Genomic DNA, 22,880 nt, shown 5'->3' with positions numbered 1-22,880 from the left:
TAGAAAACATCTTTCAGGACACTGGTGGGAGTGGGAAGTGATAAAGAGTACGTCTAAGGACAGGAGGCCCAGAAACTGGGGAACCAATTATATACCCAGCTACACTGAGTATGGCCACAGGCGCAACAAGAAGCAGGCCTCTCAGGAACACAGTCTGCCCCAGGGCTAGGGAGGCTTCAGACGGTGTGGTTACACAGGAAGGGAAAGCCTGCTCAACCTAGTGTTTAAAGACACAACAAAAGGGCAAGCATTTCAGTTATTTTTAGTTAAAGAAAAACAGCCTTTTCCAAGGGTGACAAAGTGAACTGAAGGTCAGAAGGAAGCTGGGTGTGGATTTCTCATAAACTCTTGCTCCAAAACCTGGAAAAAAAGGAAAGACGGCCCTCCTGGGAGCTCTGGGAGAGACTGGTGCAGCGGGGGTGGGGGGGATTCCTCTGGCAGAGTGGGCAGAGCTGCCAGCCCACCAATGGTCACTGGATTGGTCTGAGTGGGCTCTGAAGCAATTTCCACGTGCCAGTCCACTGACATGATGAGTATTATTATTCTTAGGGGGGCATTAAATTAAGGAATGACACAGGGAGCCAAGAGAGTGGCTTATTCAGTTGGATTCTGAATCACAATCAGGAAATAGTCTTTATCTGCAAAAGAAGAAAGGTAAACAAATTACTACCTGTCAAATGAGAAAAAAATCTAACAACCACATAATTGAATCACTAACCATAAAATGGGGGTAGGGGAGAAAAGCAATATAAAGCATCAGTGCTTAGGCTAATTCCAATTGTTGGGAAAACGGAAGATAAACTTGTAAGTTTCCTGTGGGGGCTCCTGCAAGTAGTCTCCTCCTTCACTGGGCAGCAGGCACTGAATGCATCCTCTGTTCTGATCCTCCCCACGAGAGTAAGTAGCATCAGATAGGCAGCAGTCTTATTCCTGTTTTCCAGGTGGGGACATTCCAGTTTATGGCTCTCAGACTAGAAGGCATCCCAATCATCTGTGGCTCCACCCCCAAACTGAATGATTCAGAAGGAGCCCAAGAATTTTCATTTCTAACAAGTTCCCAGGTGATGCTGGTACTGCAGGTTCTTTTTTTTTTTTTTGTAGAGACAGAGTCTCACTCTATGGCCCTCGGTAGAGTGCCGTGGCCTCACACAGTTCACAGCAACCTCCAACTCCTGGGCTCAAGCGATTCTCTTGCCTCAGCCTCCCGAGTAGCCGAGACTACAGGCGCCTGCCACAACGCCTGGCCATTTTTTTGTTGCAGTTTGGCCGGGGCCGGGTTTGAACCCGTCACCCTCGGTATATGGGGCCGGCGCCTTACCGACTGAGCCACAGGCGCCGCCCGATACTGCAGATTCTTAAAGAACTATTAGCTTGAGGTTATCCAGTTAGCGTCAAAGATGAAATTCTAACCATAACCTCACAGGTCTTGGGTTAATGTCAGTTGTTATGAGCTGTGTGATGCCACCACATTCTACCAAGGGTAATTAATAGTAAGACTCTGTCTTTTATTCCAAAGTATTAAGCTCTAAATCCAATAATACTTCAAGTGTTTTGTGAGAATTAGTGTGTTAAAGATTATTTATGCCGAGTTTCTTCAGCTTTATTTTAGTGAGGTTAATAAGTGAAAACCAAAAGTCTGTCTTAAAATGTCTCTTTATACAGGCTGTTCTGGGCTAGGATGGGGTGAAATTTGGTACATATGTCTTAAGCCAAACTCAAACTACCTGCTGCTATTTGTGGCCAGGGAAGCAGCTTCTCAGTTGGGTCAATGAGTCAGATTAGGTGGGTAGAAGGACCATGGATCTCCTTTCTGGGCTGGGCTGCTCACCAAGTACAGGGTGCTAATTATAGTCACATGGGGCCACCTCACATGCAGCATCTAGGCCTGTTTAATGCTAAGGGCTGCCCCGGGGCCCATGCTCTATGGCAATCTTAAAGCAGCCCAGCCTTAATTTCCTGAAGACAGGTCAGTGGTCCTGCCCACGGAGTTCTGGCATCAAAACTTTGTATTTTTTTTTCTTGGCCATACCATGGTGGCCAGTGGATGTGTCCAAGTGTCAAATAACTGGTTTTCATCCTCAATTCCATGCCCGGGACAGCCCTGGCCCCATCCCCATTGCTGACCCACCCCTAACCCACAGCAGTGGTGTTATCAGCAATGGCGGTGGTTTAGGAAGTCATTCCTTCATTCATTTATTCAACAGCTATTTGTTAAAAGCTTACGCTGTGCTTGTAAGTCTCTGCCCTCATGGAACTTACTGTCTAGTGGAGGAGATAGACTTAGGAAGATAAGCATCTGGTTAGCCAAGTGACAAGGATGGAGTGTTCTGAGAGGCAGCTGTGAGGCTGTCCTGAAGAAACACACACTGCATTGAAGATGACCTCAACATGTCACACAGCCTCCAGCAGGACAAGATGTAGGTGTGTATTAGACAGAGGAAGAGCAAGGGAGCATTTCGCTCACTGCAGGTCCCTGTGTCGTCCAGGCAGGGGTCTGTTCACTTGATCCTCACCTCCACTGATAAGGCTGTAAGACCTCTGGGCCCGTGACCCACCCCCAGGAGAACCCCTAATTGGGGGCTGCCCAGCTGCCCATCTTGAACTCAAGCACTAACCCCACTCACAGGCTGTGAATGGTTCTCAAGACCAAGTGGAAATGTCTTTGCTGCCAAGCTAAGATGTGGATGGCCAGGTACTTTCAGATGACTCTGCCCTTCCAGAGGAGACATGTCTGTTGGAGAGTTTGCCTGATTTGGAGGCAACATCATCTGCCCTTGCCTCACACTCTGAGCTTCCAGGTGGGCCACTGGGTAACATAGGTCCACTCTGATGTACAAGGTGAGTAAAGGGACTATTTCTGGCCCGATTTTATGGAAGTGAAGCTTTGTCCTCCATAGTCACACAGCATGGAGTACTGGGAGGGATTTCCATTCAAATGTGATTCCAAGATTTTTTTCCTCAATCCAGGCCAACACAACCAGACAGGAGGAGCGGTGTGGTTGATATTTACCTGACATTTTACAGATGTCAGTAGGGGAATGTTCCATGACTTGCCCAAGGTCAAACTTATGAGATAAAGCCAGGAAAACAGATTCTGTGCCCTCTCGCAGTCTTTTTTCCCGGACAAATCAGGCATCACTTGGCATGGGATGCATTAAATAGTGTACAGCATGTTTTTGAAATAAATGCTCCAGAGTTATTCTTATGTTCTTCTCTGTGACTGATATGTTCTATTCTCACCCCTCTAGGAAGTGTCCAGGGAGTCTGTGGACTGTGGCAACTGGCTCTATTGTTCTGGGACTGGTTCTGTATTTTTTTTCCTTCCCAGTCCTCTAGGAAGGTGGGCTGGGCTGGGCTGGAGCAGACCTGGGGACAGAACTAATACTGGTGTGCTGATGGGAGTGGCTGCCTCTCTATCAAATTACCTCAGAATTTGCAGCCAGCCTCCTCACCATCTGTGTTGGCAGGCCTAGGGGCACTAAGTGTTCCCAGACACCCCACTGTCTTCCTTCATCCAGGCTATATCATCATATCACCTCCTCCCTTCAACCACTGCTCATAGGCTTAAGTCCATGTAGCTGAACTTGGTGTTTGAACCCTTCTAAATTGGACCAAAGTCTCACCTCCTACTCCTTCCCACACATACTCTGATGCCCCAGATAAGCTGTGCTGTGACCTACGTGTATCATCACATGCTCCTGTGACTCTTGAACGCTTAACTCCGTGGCTCAGCCTAAGAAGGGCATAGGTGAGAAGGAAGTAATGACAGACGCCATCATGGAGTATCTGTCTACCATTCCAGGCCCTGAGTGAGAGTGAGGAGAGGCAGAGAAGGAGGGGTAGCCCTGTGGCCCTTCTGTTGTTCCCTCCTGTGTGCTCAGGCCTGTGGGCTCCTCTCAGGATGAGCATCTTATCATCCTGAGAATGGTGCTAAGGCCTAAAGACAGGCTTTGGTTGTATCATATCGCCCCTGCTGCAAGACAAACACTGTGTAAACCAAACAGCAGTCTGTTCCAGTGCTGGAGGAAAAGCCAGTATGTGGGGCCTAGAGAGATAGGACTATCCTCCACAGGTGGGCAAAGAGTATTTTTTTCAGGGATAAAATGCTTTAGATTTTGGTTCAGAATCACTGAATTATGTTTCCTCGAAACATGGCTTTTCTGTCCTTTCGCCCGTGCTCACAGTCTTTCCCATGCCCTTAAGATTCAGATCCCCAGGGTTGCCTCTTCTGGGAAGCCTCTACCAATGGACCCAGGCAGACTTGATTAGACCCTCCTCGGTGTCTCAAATGCCCCTGTGAATTTCCCCATGTCGAGGCAAAGGAGATACTGGGTTATGTTTACATGTTTATCTGCCCTGTGAGACCAGGATCCCCCACCCCCACCTATGGCCCAGAGTCACTGTAAGGATTTGTTGCAGGATATCAGCTGGAGGTTGGCTGGGCAACAAAGCATCAACTCAATTCTCTTCTTGGACCCTCTAGAAACACCAATGTGCTGGGACTTCCTCATAAGCCATGGAGAATGTGCTGTGAGGATCTGTTCCTAAGTGGGGAAGTGGAAAAGCCCTTACCTGGTGCAACCATAATTTCATTTTTCTTGGAGCGAATTCGAAGAAAGGTGAGGTCATTCTGGGGGTCAATTTCACGCACAGTGCTCCGTGCTTTCAAGATGAAGTTGTGCATGAGGTTGGCGTACTGTGTGGTGGTGGGATTGTCCATAGTGCTCTTGATGGGAATGCCTGAGGGGAAAATAGAAGGAGACCGAGCAGGACGTTGGAGCTCCTTTCTGCCAAGCTCCCACCCCATACTTCTATCCTAGAACACTGGACTTGCAGATAACAATCAAAGCTCTTAGGCCAGGTGCAGTGGCTCACGCCTGAAATCCTAGCACTCTGGGAGGCTGAGGTGGGTGGACTGCTTAAATTCAGGAGTTCGACACACACCTAGTTGGGAGGCTGAGGCAAGATGATCACTTGAGTCAAGAGTTTGAGGTTGCTGTGAGCTATGATGTCACAGCACTCTACTGAGGGCAACAAAGTAAAACTGTCTCCAACAAAAACAACAAAAAAAAATCAATGCTACTATTTACAGAGGGCTTGCTATGTGACAGGCACAGTGCTAAGCACTTGATGTATTTCAGCACCAGGCCCCAGAATTACTCTGTGGGTAGTATCCCTTCACATGTCAATTAAGCCACCAGAACTCTGAGCAGTGAGGTGACCTATCTGTGGTCCCATGGCAGATAAGCAAGGGGGCCAGGGTTCACATGTGGCCCGCTGGCTTTACTACAGGGCTCCCTCCCCAGGGCTGTGCTTCCTAGACTGGCTCCCAGCAACGAGAAGAGAGACTATCAATTTGTAATGCTCAGAACCAGAACCAAGAGGATAGCTCTTACAAATTTCTAAATACTGAAAAGTAGGAAAAAAAAAAAAAGGTCAACTTGTGCTAAGACATAACCAGTACCAGTCCTACCCAGAGAAGGCTTATGGCCCAAATGTTAAATACACTATCTACACATATAATTGTGCCCCCAAATTAAAGCATGTTTCTTTTCTTTTTTTTTTCAGTGTAAAAATATTATTTTTTACTTAGAGCAGCGCACAACCCTCTTTTTTCTTTTTTTTTTCTAAAGTTCAAAGTTTAATTAAGGCAAATTCCTCGAGGAGTTTCCTCAGGCTTCAGCCGTGCGTTGACCAGCCAGCTCCCAGTATGTGGCTGGAAAAGGGCATGTAAAGCAGGTTTCTATGTGTATGGTTAACCTTTGCAAACAGCACTGCTACCTCTTTAAAAGAGGCCACATGTGGACAGTCCACAGAGTTTATTACTCCTTTGCAGTTAGGTACCTAGGCTGGCTTTTTTACGGTAAAATTAACTGCACAAGGGCTCGGTGCCCGTAGCACAGTGGTTAGGGCACTGGCCACATATACCGAGGCTGGCAGGTTTGAACCCAGTCCAGGCCAGCTAAATGATGACAACTGTAACCAAAAAATAGCCAGGTGTTGTTGCACCTGTAGTCCCAGCTACTTGGGAGACTGAGGCAAGAGAATTGTTTAAGTCCAACAGTTTGAGGTTGATGCGAGCTGTGATGCCATAGCACTTTACGAAGGGTGACATAGTGAGACTCTGTCTCAAAAAAAAAAAAAAATTAATTGCACAGGAACATGATGATGCACCTTTGGTTTTGAGGATGGCTTCCTTGAGTTGAACTACTAAATGGACCTGTTTCCTGCATGGTGCCTAGTGTCATGGAGCTGAGGAATGTGGCTTAACTTGAGCCACCCAGGCCACAACTGGGTCATCAGGTGCCTGTGACTTGGCCATGACATATTAGCAGAAGGCTCCATCCATGAGTTCCACCAGCTGATGTCCAGTTGTGAAGAATGTGGCTCCTCACAAATGAGTTGGGCCCAGGCACTGCTAACCTGGCCCCTAACTGGCCAGCCTAGCGATCAGCCAAAGTTGGTCGTCCTTTGGTCTGTCCACTGAGTGGGAAGAAACTGGCCAAACTTGTCTTCTTTTTTTGAGACAGAGTCTCACTTGGTCGCCCTTGGTAGAGTGACGTGGTGTCACAGCTCACAGCAACTTCAAACTCTTGGGCTTAAGTGATTCTCTTGCCTCAGCCTCCCAAGTAGCTGGGACTACAGGTGCCCACCACAATGCCTGGCTATTTTGTTGTTGTTGTTGCAGTTGTCATTGTTGTTTAGCTGCCCTGGGCCGTGTTCAAACCTGTCACCCCTGGTGTATGTGGTTGGTGCCATAACCACTGTGCTAAAGGTGCCGAGCCCCAATCTTGTTTTCTTAGAGCACTAGGAACATGGCCATTTGTGGGTCTGATCAGCAGAGTCCTGGGCCCAAAATATGACTAAGGCTTACACCTCGGCTCTGTCCTTTCACAGATATGTGGCCTCAGCAAAAGTGGTTTAACCTCTTTAGCCTCCATTGGCTCATCTGTAAAATAATGCCTGTGCTTCTAAGTGTTGCTGTGAGGACTGCATAGGGCTTAACTCATTTAAGAATGCTTAGTAAGAATGTTTAATACTGAGTAAGTGTTAATTTGTTATCAAAACCACACACATAGTCAATCCCATTCCCAACCTGAGGGATATGACTGTTCCTTAAGGCTACAAGGGCCTTGCTACCACAAAGCAAAGGATCTGCAAGAAGGTGGCCTTGTGGTGTATAAAAAGAGAAGGTCAAGGAGTCTAACAGCCCAGATCTTGCCAAGCCTTGAGACTGGTAGGCCTAAACCAACATGAAATAAAATAATTCTCAGAGAACACAAAGACTATGGCCTGCAGAGGCCCCCAGGAGAGACAATAGGAATGACTCCTTCTGGAGAAAATCGGCTCCCAAGAAGTGTGCACTGATGTGGCTTCTCCATCCTTATCCAATGGCTTATCCATCTCTGCATGTTGACAAGATACTCACACCTGCCAAGGTTGTACTCTCAGCTACAGAGCATCCCTGGAGCTAATATTCTACTCCGTCAGTCATTCCTTGCCCCAGGCACTGGGGAACAGCCTGGACAGTGGCCAAAAGCATAGCACTGGAACTTCAGTTCTACCATGTCCTCCTTATCTTGGATAGATTATCTGACCTCTTTCTAAGCCTCCGTTTTCCCATTTATAAAACAGAGCTATTAGGCTTGGTGCCTGTAGCTCAAGTGGCTAGGGTGCCAGCCACATACGCTGGAGCTGGCGGGTTCAAATCTAGCCTTGGCCAGCTAAACAACAATGACAACTACAACCAAAAAATAGCTGGGCATTGTGGTGGGCACCTGTAGTACCGGCTACCTGGGAGGCTGAGGCAAGAGGATCGCATAAGCCCAAGAGTTTGAGGTTGCTGTGGCTGTGACGCCATGGCACTCTACCTAGGGTGATAGCTTGAGACTCAGTCTCAAAAAAAAAAACAAAAACAGAGCTATTAATAGTTCCATCCTCATAGGAGTATCTTAAGGATTAAATGAACTAAAGTATGAGAAGTATTTATAATGGGATCTGGAAAAAGGTATTATTATTTTCAATCATGTTAGCTATTATAGTCTATTACAATTATTCTAATGATTATAGCATCTAATGTGCTTGTAAACATTTGTTTTTTTCCTTTGAGATTATTTCCTTTGAACATGTTCCTCAAAGTAGAATTACCACAAATCAAAGGGGCTGATGGCATCACTGATTGTGGTTTGTTCATTTAATAAACATTCACTGATCCGAATCCAGCACATGTGCTAGATGGACACTAGGAATGGAGGTAAGTTGGACATGGTCCTGGCCTTGCCTTTACTAGCCAAGGTGTTGCTATCAGCAACAGTGTCCCAGCATAGCTATCCCCTCCCAGCCTCACACTGGTTTATGTTATTTTTGTATATACTAGTAGGGTAGTTTTAATTGGTCAAACTCTTCCCCCAAATTAAAACCAATGCAGGAATACATTGAATCTGAGTGGGGCTGCTCTGACTAAAGTGGAAAGCAGGGACCTGGGCCTCCAACTCTACTACAGGGATAGCAAAGAACCCTAAGTCTTAAGGAACGAAGCCCTAAAAACACATCCTTGAAATCTCTCCAACGGAAAGCCTTCAGACGAATACAGGTCTGCTATGAGTTTTAGGCCCGTGGCTCTCATTGCAGCCTCTTCTGGTTAGAATCTATTCCCTAATATAGAATTTTCTAAACTTGTCTGGTCATAGAATCTCCTGGGGTGCCTGGTAAAGACACAGATTTCCAAGGTCTTGCCTTAGTCCTAAATAAATCAAACTTTCTAGCATGGAGGCTATTCAACAAGAGCCCCAGGGTGATTTTAATGAATGGATAAATTTGGGAACCAATGTGGCCAACCGGTGTGCTGAAAAAAATTTTTAAAGATCATTAATTAAATTATTTAAAAAAAAAAGTTCAAAGCACAAAAAAATCTATTTTTTTTAGCTTTTTTTGTATTTTTTAAATGTTTTTTTAACCTTTTTTTTTTTTTGAGCAACATAATTTCAGTGTCCTGTGGAACTTTATAGGTTCAAGTGTACCACGAGATAAAAAAGGTTGAAAACCACTGCAATTGGGGAAGCTGATCAGGTAATTGGATTTGTATAAACAAATGCCTCACAGCCCCAAATTGATGGTGATAATACCATACTAAATGCTTTACACTGTTCATTTTCAGTTAATTCTTTCAAGTAAATATAACTATTGTCCACATTTACAGGTTAAGTGACTTGCCCAAGGTTACAAAACTCACAACTGCTGGATTCCGTAGCCCCTGTCCTTACTGCTGCCTGTATCATCAGGGCCTGGGCCTTAAACCAGCAGCTACTCTCTAGTTCTTCAAAACGTACACTCACATAGACTTGGATTTAAATCCTGGCTCTGGGATGGCAGGCAAATCAATTAAATTTCTAGACTCAGTTTTCTCCATTGCAAAATAGAAATAACAGGGGTACTTTATTTTATTTTTTTTGGAGAGACAGAGTCTCACTGTACCGCCCTTGGGTAGAGTGCCGTGGCGTCACACGGCTCACAGCAACCTCTAACTCTTGGGCTTACGCGATTCTCTTGCCTCAGCCTCCCAAGCAGCTGGGACTACAGGCGCCCACCACAACGCCCGGCTATTTTTTTGTTGCAGTTTGGCCGGGGCTGAGTTTGAACCCGCCACCCTCGGCATATGGGGCCGGCGCCCTACTCACTGAGCCATAGGTGCCGCCCATAACAGGGGTACTTTAAGGAATAAATGAAATAATATGTTTGTAAAGCAGCAGCTGGACGCTAGGCAAAGAGCAAGTGTGTGATAAAATGTTAGTTCCCTTCTTCACCACACCTAGTGTGATTTGGAAAAATGAGCGTCTGTACCATTCTAGTTGTTCAAGTTACCTCCCAGAAGACTGGGAGAATGGGGGGAACTGTAGGCACAAGTAAGTCAGCAGGAAAATTATCTAGCAGAACCACAATCAGGCTGGGCCTGGTGGCTCACATCTGTAATCCTCTTTTTTTTTAAATGAACAAGAAACATTTTTATGCTATTATTTGTATCTACCATGCCATGAATTCATCGGGGAAGAGGTTCCAGCAGCTCAGGGAGGCACCTTGCCATTTAATGTGACAAAGTATTGATTGACTTTTGAATTCGTGGGAAATAGGATCCAGCACCTTGTATCACTGTTACATGGGGTCTATTGGTTATCCTGTGTGCTATGCTGTACACGTATTATGCCATGAGCTCATGCGGAATAAATAGGTTCTTGCGCCTAAAAACATGGGTCCACTAGTACTCCTGTGTGCTATGTTATATGCTTATCATGCCATGAATTCATAGGGAATGGGTTCCAGGAGCTCAGGCTCCTTTCCGTTAGTTCTCACAAAGTGGGCTTCTCTGGGTGGCGCAGGCTGGCGCTTCAGTTGAACCCAGGTACCTTTCTCTTTGGCTTCCTTCTTTTTCTGATCATTTTCCTTCACATGTTTCAGGAAGCTATCTCAGCTCTTAGAGTGCTTAATATGCTCAATACAAACATTAATCTGAACATTAATCCTCTTTGCGAGGATCTTGCCCTCAACTTGTTTGTTTACAACAATGCCAACAGCATGCTGGGTAACATTGTAGATTCCTCCAGTTTTGCCATGGTAACATTTGTATGGCATGCCTTTTTGAACAGTACCCATTCCCTTGATGTCTACAATATCACCTTTCTTGTAGATTCGCATATATGTGGCCAAAGGAACAACTCCATGTTTTCTAAAAGGCCTAGAGAACATGTATCGGGCGCCTCTCCTCTTTCCCTTTGTGTTTGTCATTTTGGTGAATTACTGGCAGATGGCATCTCCGGCCGAAAGGAAGCTCACATCTGTAATCCTAGTACTCTGGGAGGCTGAGGCGGGTGGACTGCCTGAGCTCAGGAGTTTGAGACCAGCCTGAGCAAGAGCGAGACCCTATCTCTACTAAAAAAAAAAAAAAAGAGAAAAAGTAGCTGGGTATGGTGGTAGGCACCTATAGTCCCAGCTATTCAGGAGGCTTATGTACTGTAAATAGGAAGCAAAATTACAAAAAACTCATGTGTAAACATATATAAAAGAGTAACAACTATGATTATGACCATCAGAAATTGTGCTGCCTGGGCTTGGTGCTCATAGAACAGTGGTTACGGTGCCAGCCACGTACACCCAGGGTGGTGGGTTCAAACCCTGTCTGGATCAGCTAAAACAACAAAGACAACTGCAACCAAAAAATAGCCGGACGTTGTGGCAGGCGCCTGTATTCCCAGCTACTTGGGAGGCTGAGGCAAGAGAATTGCTTACGCCCAAGTGTTGGAGGTGGCTGTAAACTGGGATGCCACAGCACTCTACCGAGGATAACATAGTGAGAACACTGAAGATGTTTCATTTTTTTTTTTTTTTTTTTGAGACCAAGTCTCACTGTGTCACCTTCAGTAGAGTGCCGTAGCATCACAGCTCACAGCAACCTCAAACTCTTGGGCTTAAGCGATTCTCTTGCCTCAGTCTTCCAAGTAGCTGGGACTACAGGTGCCCGCCACAATGCCCGGCATGGTTATTGTTGTTGTTGTTGTCATTGTTGTTTTAGCTGGCCCGGGCCAGGTTCGAACCCACCAGCCCCAGTGTATGTGGCTGCCGCTCTAACCACTGAGCTATGGGCGCCGAGCCAAAAAACACCCTTAAAATTAGATCAGGTACAGAAAGGGGCTTGCTTAGTAAACAGCAAGGTGACGCTATGTTTGGATTGATTATGGGGGCCTTCCTGGGTCAGACCATGGCGGAGGGGGGTGTACCTTCTGTGTTCACTACGATGATCCCCTGCACTCCTTTCTGGCTCTGAAGTCGCTTCAGTGTCTCCTCTACCTCTGCCTGTCAGAAAATAAGACCAAGGTTAGGAGGGACCAGCAGGTTAGATTACCTTCTTTATAGCCTAAGCAGATGATCACACATTTGTCTCCCTACAACAAACGACTAATACCTGAGCACTCGGCATCTCCTCCAAAGCCCCTCAGGTCCTCAGTCTACCACTACCAGCACCTATAGCATCTGCGTACACCTCCCACAGGGAGGGGGCTGTTCCTGGCCCTTTGTCCATCATGCACTTTCATCCTTCTCCTCTCAGCTATTTGGGAGTAGGCTATAAATACCATTCCCAGGAGTAGACACACATCCATAACTCATATATTTGGCATAGCAGGGGATAGGACTCCGATGATTTGAAAAAATTCAAACAGTGGTGTCTGACATGAAGAAGGCACTTGATAATTTGTGGCGCAAACAGCACAACTGAAAACATTTCAAAGGAAAATGACTCCATGAGAATAACTCAGTGACTTAATAAGCTGGCATCTAGGACAGTGTGACAAATGGCAAATAGCCACAAGAAGTGTGCCTTAGGAAAGGGCTCATCAGTCCTGATTATCTAGAAACTACTCAGGGTGGGAGACTCTAGAACGTGAAATTTGTAAACAGTAGAAACAATCACATGTCTGGGTCCTCTGCCATGCAACAAGGCCTTCCATGTTATCACTCCCACCAATCTCACGTACATGTTCATACCTCCGTTTCCCCATCCTTTTACCCTATAAGGCCTCTTCTCTGCTAAAATCCAACAAATTCTAGACCACCGTGGACATCGCCTACTCCCCAAAGCTTTTACTGATGCCCCAGCTCAATGGAGTCTTTGTCTACTTCTGACTTCCAAAGCCTTTTCTGTACCTCTCTATCAGGTACACGTACTAGGTACTGTGTCTAATTACTCAGAGACTCTACAATGGCTTGCAGAGTGGGAGCATGATAAATAGCTGCTTAACTGAACTAGGCCTAAATATTACTGTAGCTGGAAAATGGCCTTGAAGTGTGCTTGTTCTCAGAAGGCCTTGTCCAGACTGGTCTAGAATCCAATCAGAAGCTCCTAAAAGACTGAGGGCTATTAGAAACAGAGGCTCATTTACCAAAAGAAAATGGTTCCCCACCCCCAATGGCTGATGATTTGGTGGTGGTGGTAGGGATCCTAAACAAGGGGTGGAGACAGCACAATGAAATGAATACTTGTTTTTCTGGAAGGCACAAGGCCAACAATCACTGCCACCTACTCCCCTGTGATGTAAGAATACTCTCAAATGCAAACAAGTTCTTCTAATAATATGGGAAATAGACTGATGCCTCTAAAATCTGGAGCCTGGTAAAATGACGGGGTTCTGTATACAATACAGTGAGCCAAGCACCTATAAGATCTTGAGTAATTCAACAGGCTTTCACTGAGCTCCTACTGTGTGCCAGGTGCTCTTCTGGGCAGGGTGGTTAACTATAGTGATCAATACTCTACGGTACTCAGTCCGACATGATGACTCTCCTGGGACTTCATCCTAAGGAAGTAATTCAAAAGAACAACACAACAAGATGTTTGCTGCAGTGACATCTACAACAGCAAAATGGAGAAAGAACTAAAAATGCCTAACAGTTGGGGAAAGGCCAAGTAAATTATGGGGAATATCCACATAAAAAACACATGAACAATGGTGATGAGACCATGTTATACTACCATAAAAGTTTGTGCCATGATGTTAATTGAACACAGCAAAATGCAAAAATAAATTGTGTGGTGACTGTAACCATGTGAAAACAAGAGGGGTAGAGGAGATTATGAAAAAAATAAAAAAGCTACATTTTTTTTTTTGTTTGTTTTTGAGGCAGAATCTTACTTATCACCTTTGGTAGAATGCCCTGGCCTCACAGCTCACAGCAACCTCAAACTCTTGGGCTCAAAGATTCTCTTTTCTCAGCCTCTCACATAGCTGGGACTACAGGCCTCCCCACCCCCCCAATGCCCAGCTATTTTTAGAGACTGGGTCTTGCTCTTGCTCAGGCTGGTCCTGAAACTGTGAGCTCAGGCAGTAAACCTGCCTCGGCCTCCCTAAGTGCTAGGATTACAGGTGTGAGCCACCTCTCCCAGCCACAAAACCTACATTAAAAGCAGCTAATTATAGATAAGGTTTTATTTTCCCCCTAAAACAGTCCTTTTTATTCTACAGTGCTATTTCTATTTAAAAACATTTTTTTTTTTTTTTTTTTGTAGAGACAGAGTCTCACTTTATGGCCCTCGGTAGAGTGCCGTGGCATCACACAACTCACAGCAACCTCCAACTCCTGGGCTTAAGCGATTCTCTTGCCTCAGCCTCCCGAGCAGCTGGGACTACAGGCATCTGCCACAACGCCCAGATATTTTTTGGTTGCAGTTTGGCTGGGGCTGGGTTTGAACCCGCCACCCTCGGTATATGGGGCTGGCGCCTTACCGACTGAGCCACAGGTGCCGCCCTATTTAAAAACATTTTAACCACTACCCTGCTGCATAACCAAGACAGAAGTCTATGATATAGGGCCTTTACAGCTCTGACATGTTCAACATTATAAGAACAAGAATATGTAAGAATAATTTTAATCTGCAATCAACCCAGGAAAGAAAGGGGAAAGAATGTTAAAATCAAAGATGTCAGAATCCAGGTCCAAAATATTCCCCAGATATCTACAAATGAAAAAGACAAAATTTCCTAAGACTGCAATTCATTCAATTAACTATATGAGCATCTTCTATGTGCCAGACTTTGTTTTAGGCCTGGGGATGCTGGAGTGAGCAAAATGTAACAAAAATCTCTGCCTTTGAAGGGATTGCCTTGAAGCTGACATTTGTGGGAGAGCTGGAGGGTAGGTCAGTTATTAAACAACAAAAAGTAAAAAACTAAATGCCGGGCAGCGCCTGTGGCTCAGTGAGTAGGGCGCTGGCCCCATATGCCGAGGGTGGTGGGTTCGGACCTAGCCCCGGCCAAACTGCAACAGAAAAATAGCCGGGCGTTGTGGTGGGCGCCTGTAGTCCCAGCTGCTCGGGAGGCTGAGGCAAGAGAATCGCGTAAACCCAAGAGTTAGAGGTTGCTGTGAGCTGTGTGATGCCACGGCACTCTACCCGAGGGTGGTACAGTGAGACTCTGTCTACAAAAAAAACAAGACAAAACAAACAAACAAACAAAAAAAAAACGATGTCAGACACAGTAGGGAAGGGGGATCTAGATCATGGGAATATTAAACAAGCTTCTGATGGAGCTGATGGGAATATTAAATAAGATCATGAGAGAAGGCTTCATTAAGGTGATAGCTCAGTAGAAATCTGAAGGAAATGAAGGAGCTAGCCATGAAGACTTCTGGAAAGTACTCTAGACAGCACAAAGAGCAAGCACAAAAGCCCTGGGGTGGGTAAGGTCTGACACTTTCAATGAGAAGCAAAGGAGACAGTGTGGCTGAAGACCAGTGAGTAACGGAAAGAATGGGATTTGCAACTAGGAAAAATCACAGTGGGCCTGGCAGACCAAGGACTAGTTTTAACTGGGTATGATTCCTGGAGCTACAAGTTTTGAGGCGGAGAGTAGTTAAGATCTGATGTTTCAAAAGGAAGGCTCTGGCTGCTGTGTGGAGAACGGACAGCAGGGGGCAAACACAGCCTGCCCAGAGTCCTGGCCTCCAGCCCTGGCCCTGCTTCCCCTCTTCTGAAGGAAACAAGCTTCTCCCCCTCCTCCCTCATGCACTGCTTGATGTTAACTAACTCCCAACCCTTTGGACTCTAGCATCTGGGAGGCCAAGGTGGGTGGATAGCCTGAGTTCACAGGTTCAAGACCAGCCTGATTCAGAGTGACATCTCGTCTCTAAAAACAGCCTGGCATTGTGGCAGGCGCATGTAGTCCCAGCTACTTGGGAGGCTGAGGCAACGCTTGAGTCTAAGAGTTTGAGGTTGCTGTGAACAATGATGTCACAGCACTCTACCAAGGGTGACAAAGTGAGACTGTCTCACAAAAAAAAAAAAAAGAAAGAAAGAAATGAAAAATTACACTAATGCTGAGTTTTCTTTTTAAATGTTGGCCTTGTTATAGCAAACAGTACAAGGGTGAAACAACAACCTTTTGGGAAAGCTAAGGACAATATATTGCAAAGACCAACAAAGTACTGATCCCTTTGCCCCAGAAATCTGAAGAAAATACTCTAAGTTAAAACCCAAAAAAACCTACATACGCACACAGAGAAGCATCATTACAGCATTACTTTTTAATTAAGAACTGGTAGCAACCCAAATGTTCACAAAATTGTAACTATTTCACTGACTATTGTGTAGTCATTCAATAGTTCATCACAAAGATGAATGTAGCAATAAGGTTAAATGTTTTTGGACATTAAAACAAACAAGAAAAGAAAAAACAACCGCCTAGCATGCGTATCTTGAAAATATGCATATACGAACAAAGAAGGGGAACACACAAAGATGACAACAGTTGTGTGGGAGAGTAAAAGTGGATGAGAATGGCAGATGATTTTTATATCATTGTCCTAAGGGGCAGCTGACAGAAACATGTAAAATATGCATGCCAGAAGTGCCATTTCTAGGAATTTGTCCTATATAACCACTAGTATAAGTACAAAAAAGATAAGAACTGGGCGGCGCCTGTGGCTCAAAGGAGTAGGGCGCGGGCTCCATATGCCGGAGGTGGCAGGTTCAAACCCAGCCCTGGCCAAAAAGTTAAAAAAAAAAAGATAAGAACAGTTACTACAGGCTGGGTATGGCGACTCATGCCTATAATCCTAGCACTCTGGGAGGCTAAGGCAGGAGGATCCTTTGAGCTTAGGAGTTTAAGACCAGCCTGTGCAAGAATGAGACCCCATCTCTATTAAAAAAAATTAGCCATAGCTGGGCGCCTGTAGCTCAGTGGTTAGGGCATTGGCCACGTGGTCTGGGGCTGGTGGGTTCAAACCTGGCCCGGCCCAGGCCTGCTACAAAAAAAAAAAAAAAAAAAATTAGCCAGGTGTGGTGGCGGGTAACTGTAGTCCCAGCTATTCAGGAGGGCGAGGCAAGAGGATTGCTTGAGCCCAGGAGTTTGAGGCTGTTGTGAGCTAGACTGAGTTTGAGGTTGCTGTGAGCTAGGCTGACGCGAAGGCATTCCACCCAGGGCAACGGTAACAATAATAAAAACCCACAACCCCACAATACAGTTACTGCAGCTATGTCTGGAGTAAAAATCTATAAACCACCTAAATATGTACAGGGAACAGGATACTCTATGGTCATTAAAAAGAAGTAGAATTATGTATAATGACACAGAAAAATGTATTTTTTGTGTGTGTGTTTTTTTTTTTTTTTTTGGCTGGGGCTGGGTTTGAACCCACCAACTCCGGCATATGGGACCAGCGTCCTACTCCTTGAGCCACAGGCGCTGCCCAAAAAAATGTATTTTTTTTAAGTGAATAGAGCAAACTGCAGAATGAAATATATATTATAAATATGTATGTTCCAGTTTCATATGATAAGCAGCTTATATATAAATGTGCTTATGTATCAAACAAATCTGGAAGGAAACATACTCAACAGCCAACAGTAGTTACTATGGGGTAGCAACATGGGACCACGTGCATTTTTTTTTTGTTTGTTTTTGAGACAGAGTCTCACTTTGTTGCCCAGACTAGAATTTACAGCAAATTTCAAATTCCTGGGCTTAAAGGATCCCCTTGTTTCAGCCTCCTGAGTAACTGGGACTACAGACACTCACCACGATTCCTGGCTAGTTTTTCTATTTTTAGTAGAGATGGGGTCTTACTCTTGCTCAGGATGGTTTCAAACTTCTGAGGTCAAGCAGTCTACCTGCCTTGGCCTCCCACAGTGCTTGGATTACAGGAATGAGCCACCTCACAGAGCCTGCATTTTTTTTTTTTGTAGAGACAGAGTCTCACTTTACTGCCCTCGGTAGAGTGCCATGGCATCACACGGCTCACAGCAACCTCCAGCTCTTAGGCCTATGCGATTCTCTTGCCTCAGCCTCCCAAGCAGCTGGGACTACAGGCACCCACCACAACGCCTGGCTTTTTTTTTTTTGCAATTTGGCCGGGGCTGGGTTTGAACTCACTGGGTCACAGGCATGCATTTTCTATGTTATCTACTATAAAGCTACAATAACCAAAATAGCATGGTAGCGACATATAAAAACAGACATACAGACATACAGACAAGTGGAATAGGATAGAGAACACGGAAATAAATATTTTTTCCTTTTAACATAATGGGTCTTGTTATTTTGCCTAGGCTGGTCTCTGAACTCCTGGGTTCAAGTGATCCTCCCACCTCAACCTCCCAAGTCACTGGGACTAACAGAGTGAGCCACTACCCCCAGCTATTGCTAATTGAGTTTTGACAAAGGTGCTAAGAACACAAATTGGGAAAACGACAGTCTCTTCAATAAATGGTGATGGGAAAACTGGACGGATATCTATTAGCAAGAGAATGATACTAGACCCCTCTCTCTCACCACATATAAAAATCAACTCAAAATGGACTAAATACTTAATATATAAGACCCCAAACCACACAACTACTAGAAGAAAACACTTGAGAAATGCTTTAGGACATTGGTCTAGATAAAAATTTATGGGGCGGCGCCTGTGGCTCAAGGGGTAGGGTGCCGGTCCCATATGCCGGAGGTGGCGGGTTCAAACCCAGCCCCGGCCAAAAACCAAAAAAAAAATAAAAATAAAAATTTATGGCTAAGACTTTGAAAGCACAGGCAACAAAAATAAAAATAAACAAATGGGATTATATTAAACTAAACTAAAAAGCTTCTGGAGAAGAAAGGAAAAACAGTGAAGAGGCAACTTGTAATTTGTAAAAAAAAAAAAAAATTTGTATTCATCTGACAAGGGATTCATATCTGGAATATACAAGGAAATAACAACTCAACAACAAAAAAACAAATAATCCCACTAAAAAGTGGGCAAAGAATCTCAATAGACATTTTTCAAAAGAAAAAGATGGCTAACAGGTATATGAAAAATTACTCAACCCATCAATCATCAGAGAAATGCAAATCAAAACCACAATGAGATATCACCTCATTCCAGTTAGAATAGCTATTAACAAAAAGACAAAAAAATAACAAATGCTGGTAAGGATGCTGAAAAAAGAGAACTCTTAAATACTGTTGGTGGGAATGTAAATTACTACAGCCATTATGGAAAACAGTATAGAGGTTTATCAAAAAACTAAAACTAGTAGGGCATGGTAGTCATGTCTATGTTCCCAGCTATTTGGGAAGCTGAGGCATTTGAGCCCAGGTGTTCAAATCCAGCCTGAGCAACATAGGGAGACACTGTCTCCTTAAAAAAGCAAAACCAGGTTGGGCATGGTGGCTCACTCTGGGAGACTGAGGCCAGTAGATTGCTCAAGTTTAGGAGTTTGCAACCAGCCTGAGCAAGAGTGAGACCTCTTCTGTACTAAAAATAGAAAAAATTATCTGGGAATTGTGGCAGGCCATCTCTAGTCCCAGCTACTTGGAAGGCTAAGGCAAGAGGACTGCATAAGCAGCCCAAGGGTTTGAGGCTGCTGAGCTATGACACCATGGCACTCTATCCAGGCAGACCCACCGAGTGAGACTGTCTCAAAAAAAAAAAAAAAAAGAAAGAAAAGAAAAAAAGAAAGAAAGAAAAAATAAATTACTGCCCCCAACAATTAAAAATAGAATAGAATGGGCGGCACCTGTGGCTCAGTTAGTAGGGCGCTGGCCACATATAACAAGGGTGACAGGTTCAAACCCTGCCCCAGCCAAACTGCAACAAAAAAAATAGCCAGGTGTTGTGGCGGGCGCCTGTAGTCCTAGCTACTTGGGAGGCAGACACAGGAGAATCTCTTGAGTCCAGGAGTTTGAGGTGCTGTGAGCTGTGTGACGCCACAGCACTCTACCGAGGGGATAAAGTGAGACTCTATCTCTATTAAAAAAAAAAAAAAAAAGGGGGCGGCGCCTGTGGCTCAGTTGGTAAGGCGCCGGCCCCATATACCGAGGGTGGCAGGTTCAAACCCGCCCCGGCCAAACTGCAACCAAAAAATAGCCGGGCGTTGTGGCGGGCTCCTGTAGTCCCAGCTACTTGGGAGGCTGAGGCAAGAGAATCGCTTAAGCCCAGGAGCTGGAGGTTGCTGTGAGCTGTGTGAGGCCATGGCACTCTACCGAGGGCCATAAAGTGAGACTCTGTCTCTACAAAAAAAAAGAACAAAACTACTGTATTTCAGCAATTCCAATACTGGGTATTTATCTCACATAAACAAATTAGTGTATCAAAGGGATACCTGCACCTTATGTTTATAACAGCACTATTCACAATAGCCAAGATACGGAAGCAATTTACATGTCCAGCAACAGATGAGGAAAATGTGACATATATACACACAATGGAAGATTATTATTCAACCGTAAAAAAGAATGAAATGCTGTCATCTGCAGCAACGGAAAGGAACTGGACATCATTATATTAAGTGAAATAAGCCAGGAACACAAAGGCAAAACATTACATGCTTTCACTCTTACGTGTCCTCATATGTGCCAGCTAAAAAAGTTGATCTCTTAAAGTAGAGAGTGTAACTATGGTTACCAGAGAGTGGGAATGAGTGATAGATGAAGAGGTTGGTTAATGGGTACAAAAATATAGCTGAGATAGAAGAAATAAATTCTAGTGTTTGATAGCACAGCAGGATGATCATTAACAGTAAGTTATATTTCAAAGTAGCCAGTAGTTCTTAAGTGTTCTTGACACAAAGATGTGCCAAATGTGTCAAAACAGTACATGTACCCTACAAATATGTACAACTATTAGATACCAAAAAATTAACGTTGGTGGCCAGGCTCAGTGGCTCACGCCTACAATCCCAACACTTTGGGAAGCCTAGGCAATTGGACTCTGTAAGCCCATGAATACAATATCAGCTGGGCAACACAGCATGCCCTTGTCCCTACAGAAAATTAAAAAAAATTGCAAAGTGTGGCCGTGCATGCCTGCAGTCCTAGTAACTCTGGAGGCTGAGCCAGGAGGACTGCTTGAATCCTAGAGTTTGAGGATGCAGTGAAATATGATCACGTCACTGCACTCTAGCCAGGGTGACACAGCAAGACGCTGTCTCAAAAAATAAAAACCCCGTTTCTTACAGTTTAAATTTTAAACTTAAAACCCCAGTTTAAACTTTAAGTATTGAAGCATTATTTCATATTTTTAATGATATGGAGACTTTTTTATGGCATAATAATGAAGAAAGAAGAACCCACAAATGAACTCAGTTTTAATACGAGCTAAACTACACACCGGGAAGAAAAAAACCGTAAGCGGTGTAGCCTCTAGGTGATGGCATTGTTTCTTTTTGCTTTACAGTTTTTCTTTCTCTTTTTTTTTTTTTTGTAGAGACAGAGTCTCACTTTATGGCCCTCGGTAGAGTGCCGTGGCCTCACACAGCTCACAGCAACCTCCAACTCCTGGGCTTAAGCGATTCTCTTGCCTCAGCCTCCCGAGTAGCTGGGACTACAGGCGCCCGCCACAACGCCCGGCTATACAGTTTTTCTTATATGCCTTAGATTTCTAAGTAAGATTTTTGAGAAGGTAACGCACTCACATAATTTAACATTTAAAAGGCCTTTTCAACTTTGTACAAACTGTTAAGATCAAAAACAACAAAACACAAAACCCCGGGAAGGTGCAGAGCGCCCACAGACGCAGCCAGCAAAGTAGGCGGCTTTGAGATTCCCAAGAGCAGACCCCACTCGTTCCTGGCTCACACGCCCAGTCCCAGGGGCTCGAAAGAGCCATGCAGACAAAACAGCGGCAACCACGCTTCTAAGATTCAAACTCCACCTCCATCTCCTGGGGCAAAGCACCCAGTTTCACCCTTTGCAAAATAAGGTCAAGGGTCGCGTCTACCTCACTAAACCGTGAGGAGGAATAAAGACAAGATATATGTATAAAGCATTTAGCAGAGCCTGCCACTAAGTGAGCTTCCAGGAAACGTTCTCAAGGTTGGCCTCGCGAAAAAAGGCCCAGGACACTAGGCTGCGGGGGCTTGTAGATAGTAACCAGCCCCTCCGACTCCACGCCGACGCCTGGGCTCCCGCTTCCGGTCAAGAGGCAGCGGGATCCGGTGGCCCCGCCTCGGTCGGGGTCTGGAGGCCCGCGCCGCCCGGGTTCCGCCTTTCAGACGGCTCTGCCCGGTTTTCCGGCTACGCCCAGCCCCATGGATTCCTTGTCCGGTGCTCTGAGACTCCTCCATCTACAGAGGATATCAGACCCGGTGCAGATGGTGGGCGGCCGCTAGCCACAACCTTGAGAGGACACTCACCATTTTTGACCGATCCCGGAGCTCCGCGGTCGCCTACGCGCAGGGCAGTCCCTGACTTTCTGCGCCTGCGCGGTTCCTGTCAAAACGGACAGTTCCAGCAGCCTATCAGGAGCCGGTGTGGGGCGTGAGGCGTGGGCGGGTGGACGAGCTGCTGTTAAATCAGTAGTCCCAAAGCGAAGCAAGAGAACGCTTTTCGCTGTGGGAAGTTCCATATGTGCTGAAAAGGTGCTGGCTCTCGATGTCGCAAGAGGCATTCAACTCCTAATCGGGTCTGAGCTGCCTCTGGACACCTGGGTGGAGGGAGAGTATGAAAGCGAAGAAGGTGTTGAGACCCGGGTTGCGCCCGGATTGAGGCAGAGAGAGACGCCCAGAGGCGACATTCGCTGAAGACCTAGGGAAGTCTGTTGGAACTGTATTTAGGTATCTCTGGAATGTCCAAAGCGATCCCCCTCAAGAACATTCCATGCAAGTTCTGAGATGAATTGGTCGGGGCTGGCCTGGGCGCCTAGGGACGTCGGAATCCGCGCTTAGCCTCACCTCTGCGTCACCGTGGAGAAGCCTCCGCACGTGTCCGTGCTCTTACCATTCTCTCACCTTTACAACGGGTTCACTTCTTTTCCGAGCCCTACATTTTCCCGTTCTCAAACGCTGCAAAAATTTGTGGATCCTCTAGCAGTTAAGTTATGCCCAAATATGCGGCCATTTGGTAACCTTCGTGCCACGTAACCGT

The 22,880-nt window shown here is 45.4% G+C and overlaps 1 protein-coding gene across 2 annotated transcripts; it reads right to left on the bottom strand.

The window, feature by feature from the left end:
• Positions 1 to 246: 246 nt before the first annotated feature.
• Positions 247 to 22,231, bottom strand: DYNLRB1 (dynein light chain roadblock-type 1). 2 transcript variants are annotated; one of them, XM_053574396.1, is made up of 5 exons: positions 22,151 to 22,231; positions 11,769 to 11,844; positions 4,573 to 4,740; positions 2,260 to 2,351; positions 247 to 638 (listed from the first exon to the last, which is right to left on the bottom strand). In XM_053574396.1, exons 1-4 carry the CDS (start codon positions 22,151 to 22,153, stop codon positions 2,281 to 2,283), a joined length of 318 nt encoding a protein of 105 aa, XP_053430371.1. In that variant the 5' UTR covers positions 22,154 to 22,231; the 3' UTR covers positions 247 to 638; positions 2,260 to 2,280. The 2 variants fall into 2 exon arrangements, with proteins under 2 accessions (XP_053430371.1, XP_053430372.1); XM_053574397.1 differs by lacking the exon at positions 2,260 to 2,351 and having other exon boundaries at positions 22,151 to 22,229.
• Between the last annotated feature and the right edge of the window lie 649 nt (positions 22,232 to 22,880).

Source organism: Nycticebus coucang, chromosome 21 (assembly GCF_027406575.1).
Source record: "Nycticebus coucang isolate mNycCou1 chromosome 21, mNycCou1.pri, whole genome shotgun sequence".
Lineage (NCBI taxonomy): Eukaryota > Metazoa > Chordata > Mammalia > Primates > Lorisidae > Nycticebus > Nycticebus coucang.
The sequence above is the reverse complement of the archived record's forward strand: the minus strand, read 5'-3'. Positions and strand labels throughout refer to the sequence as shown.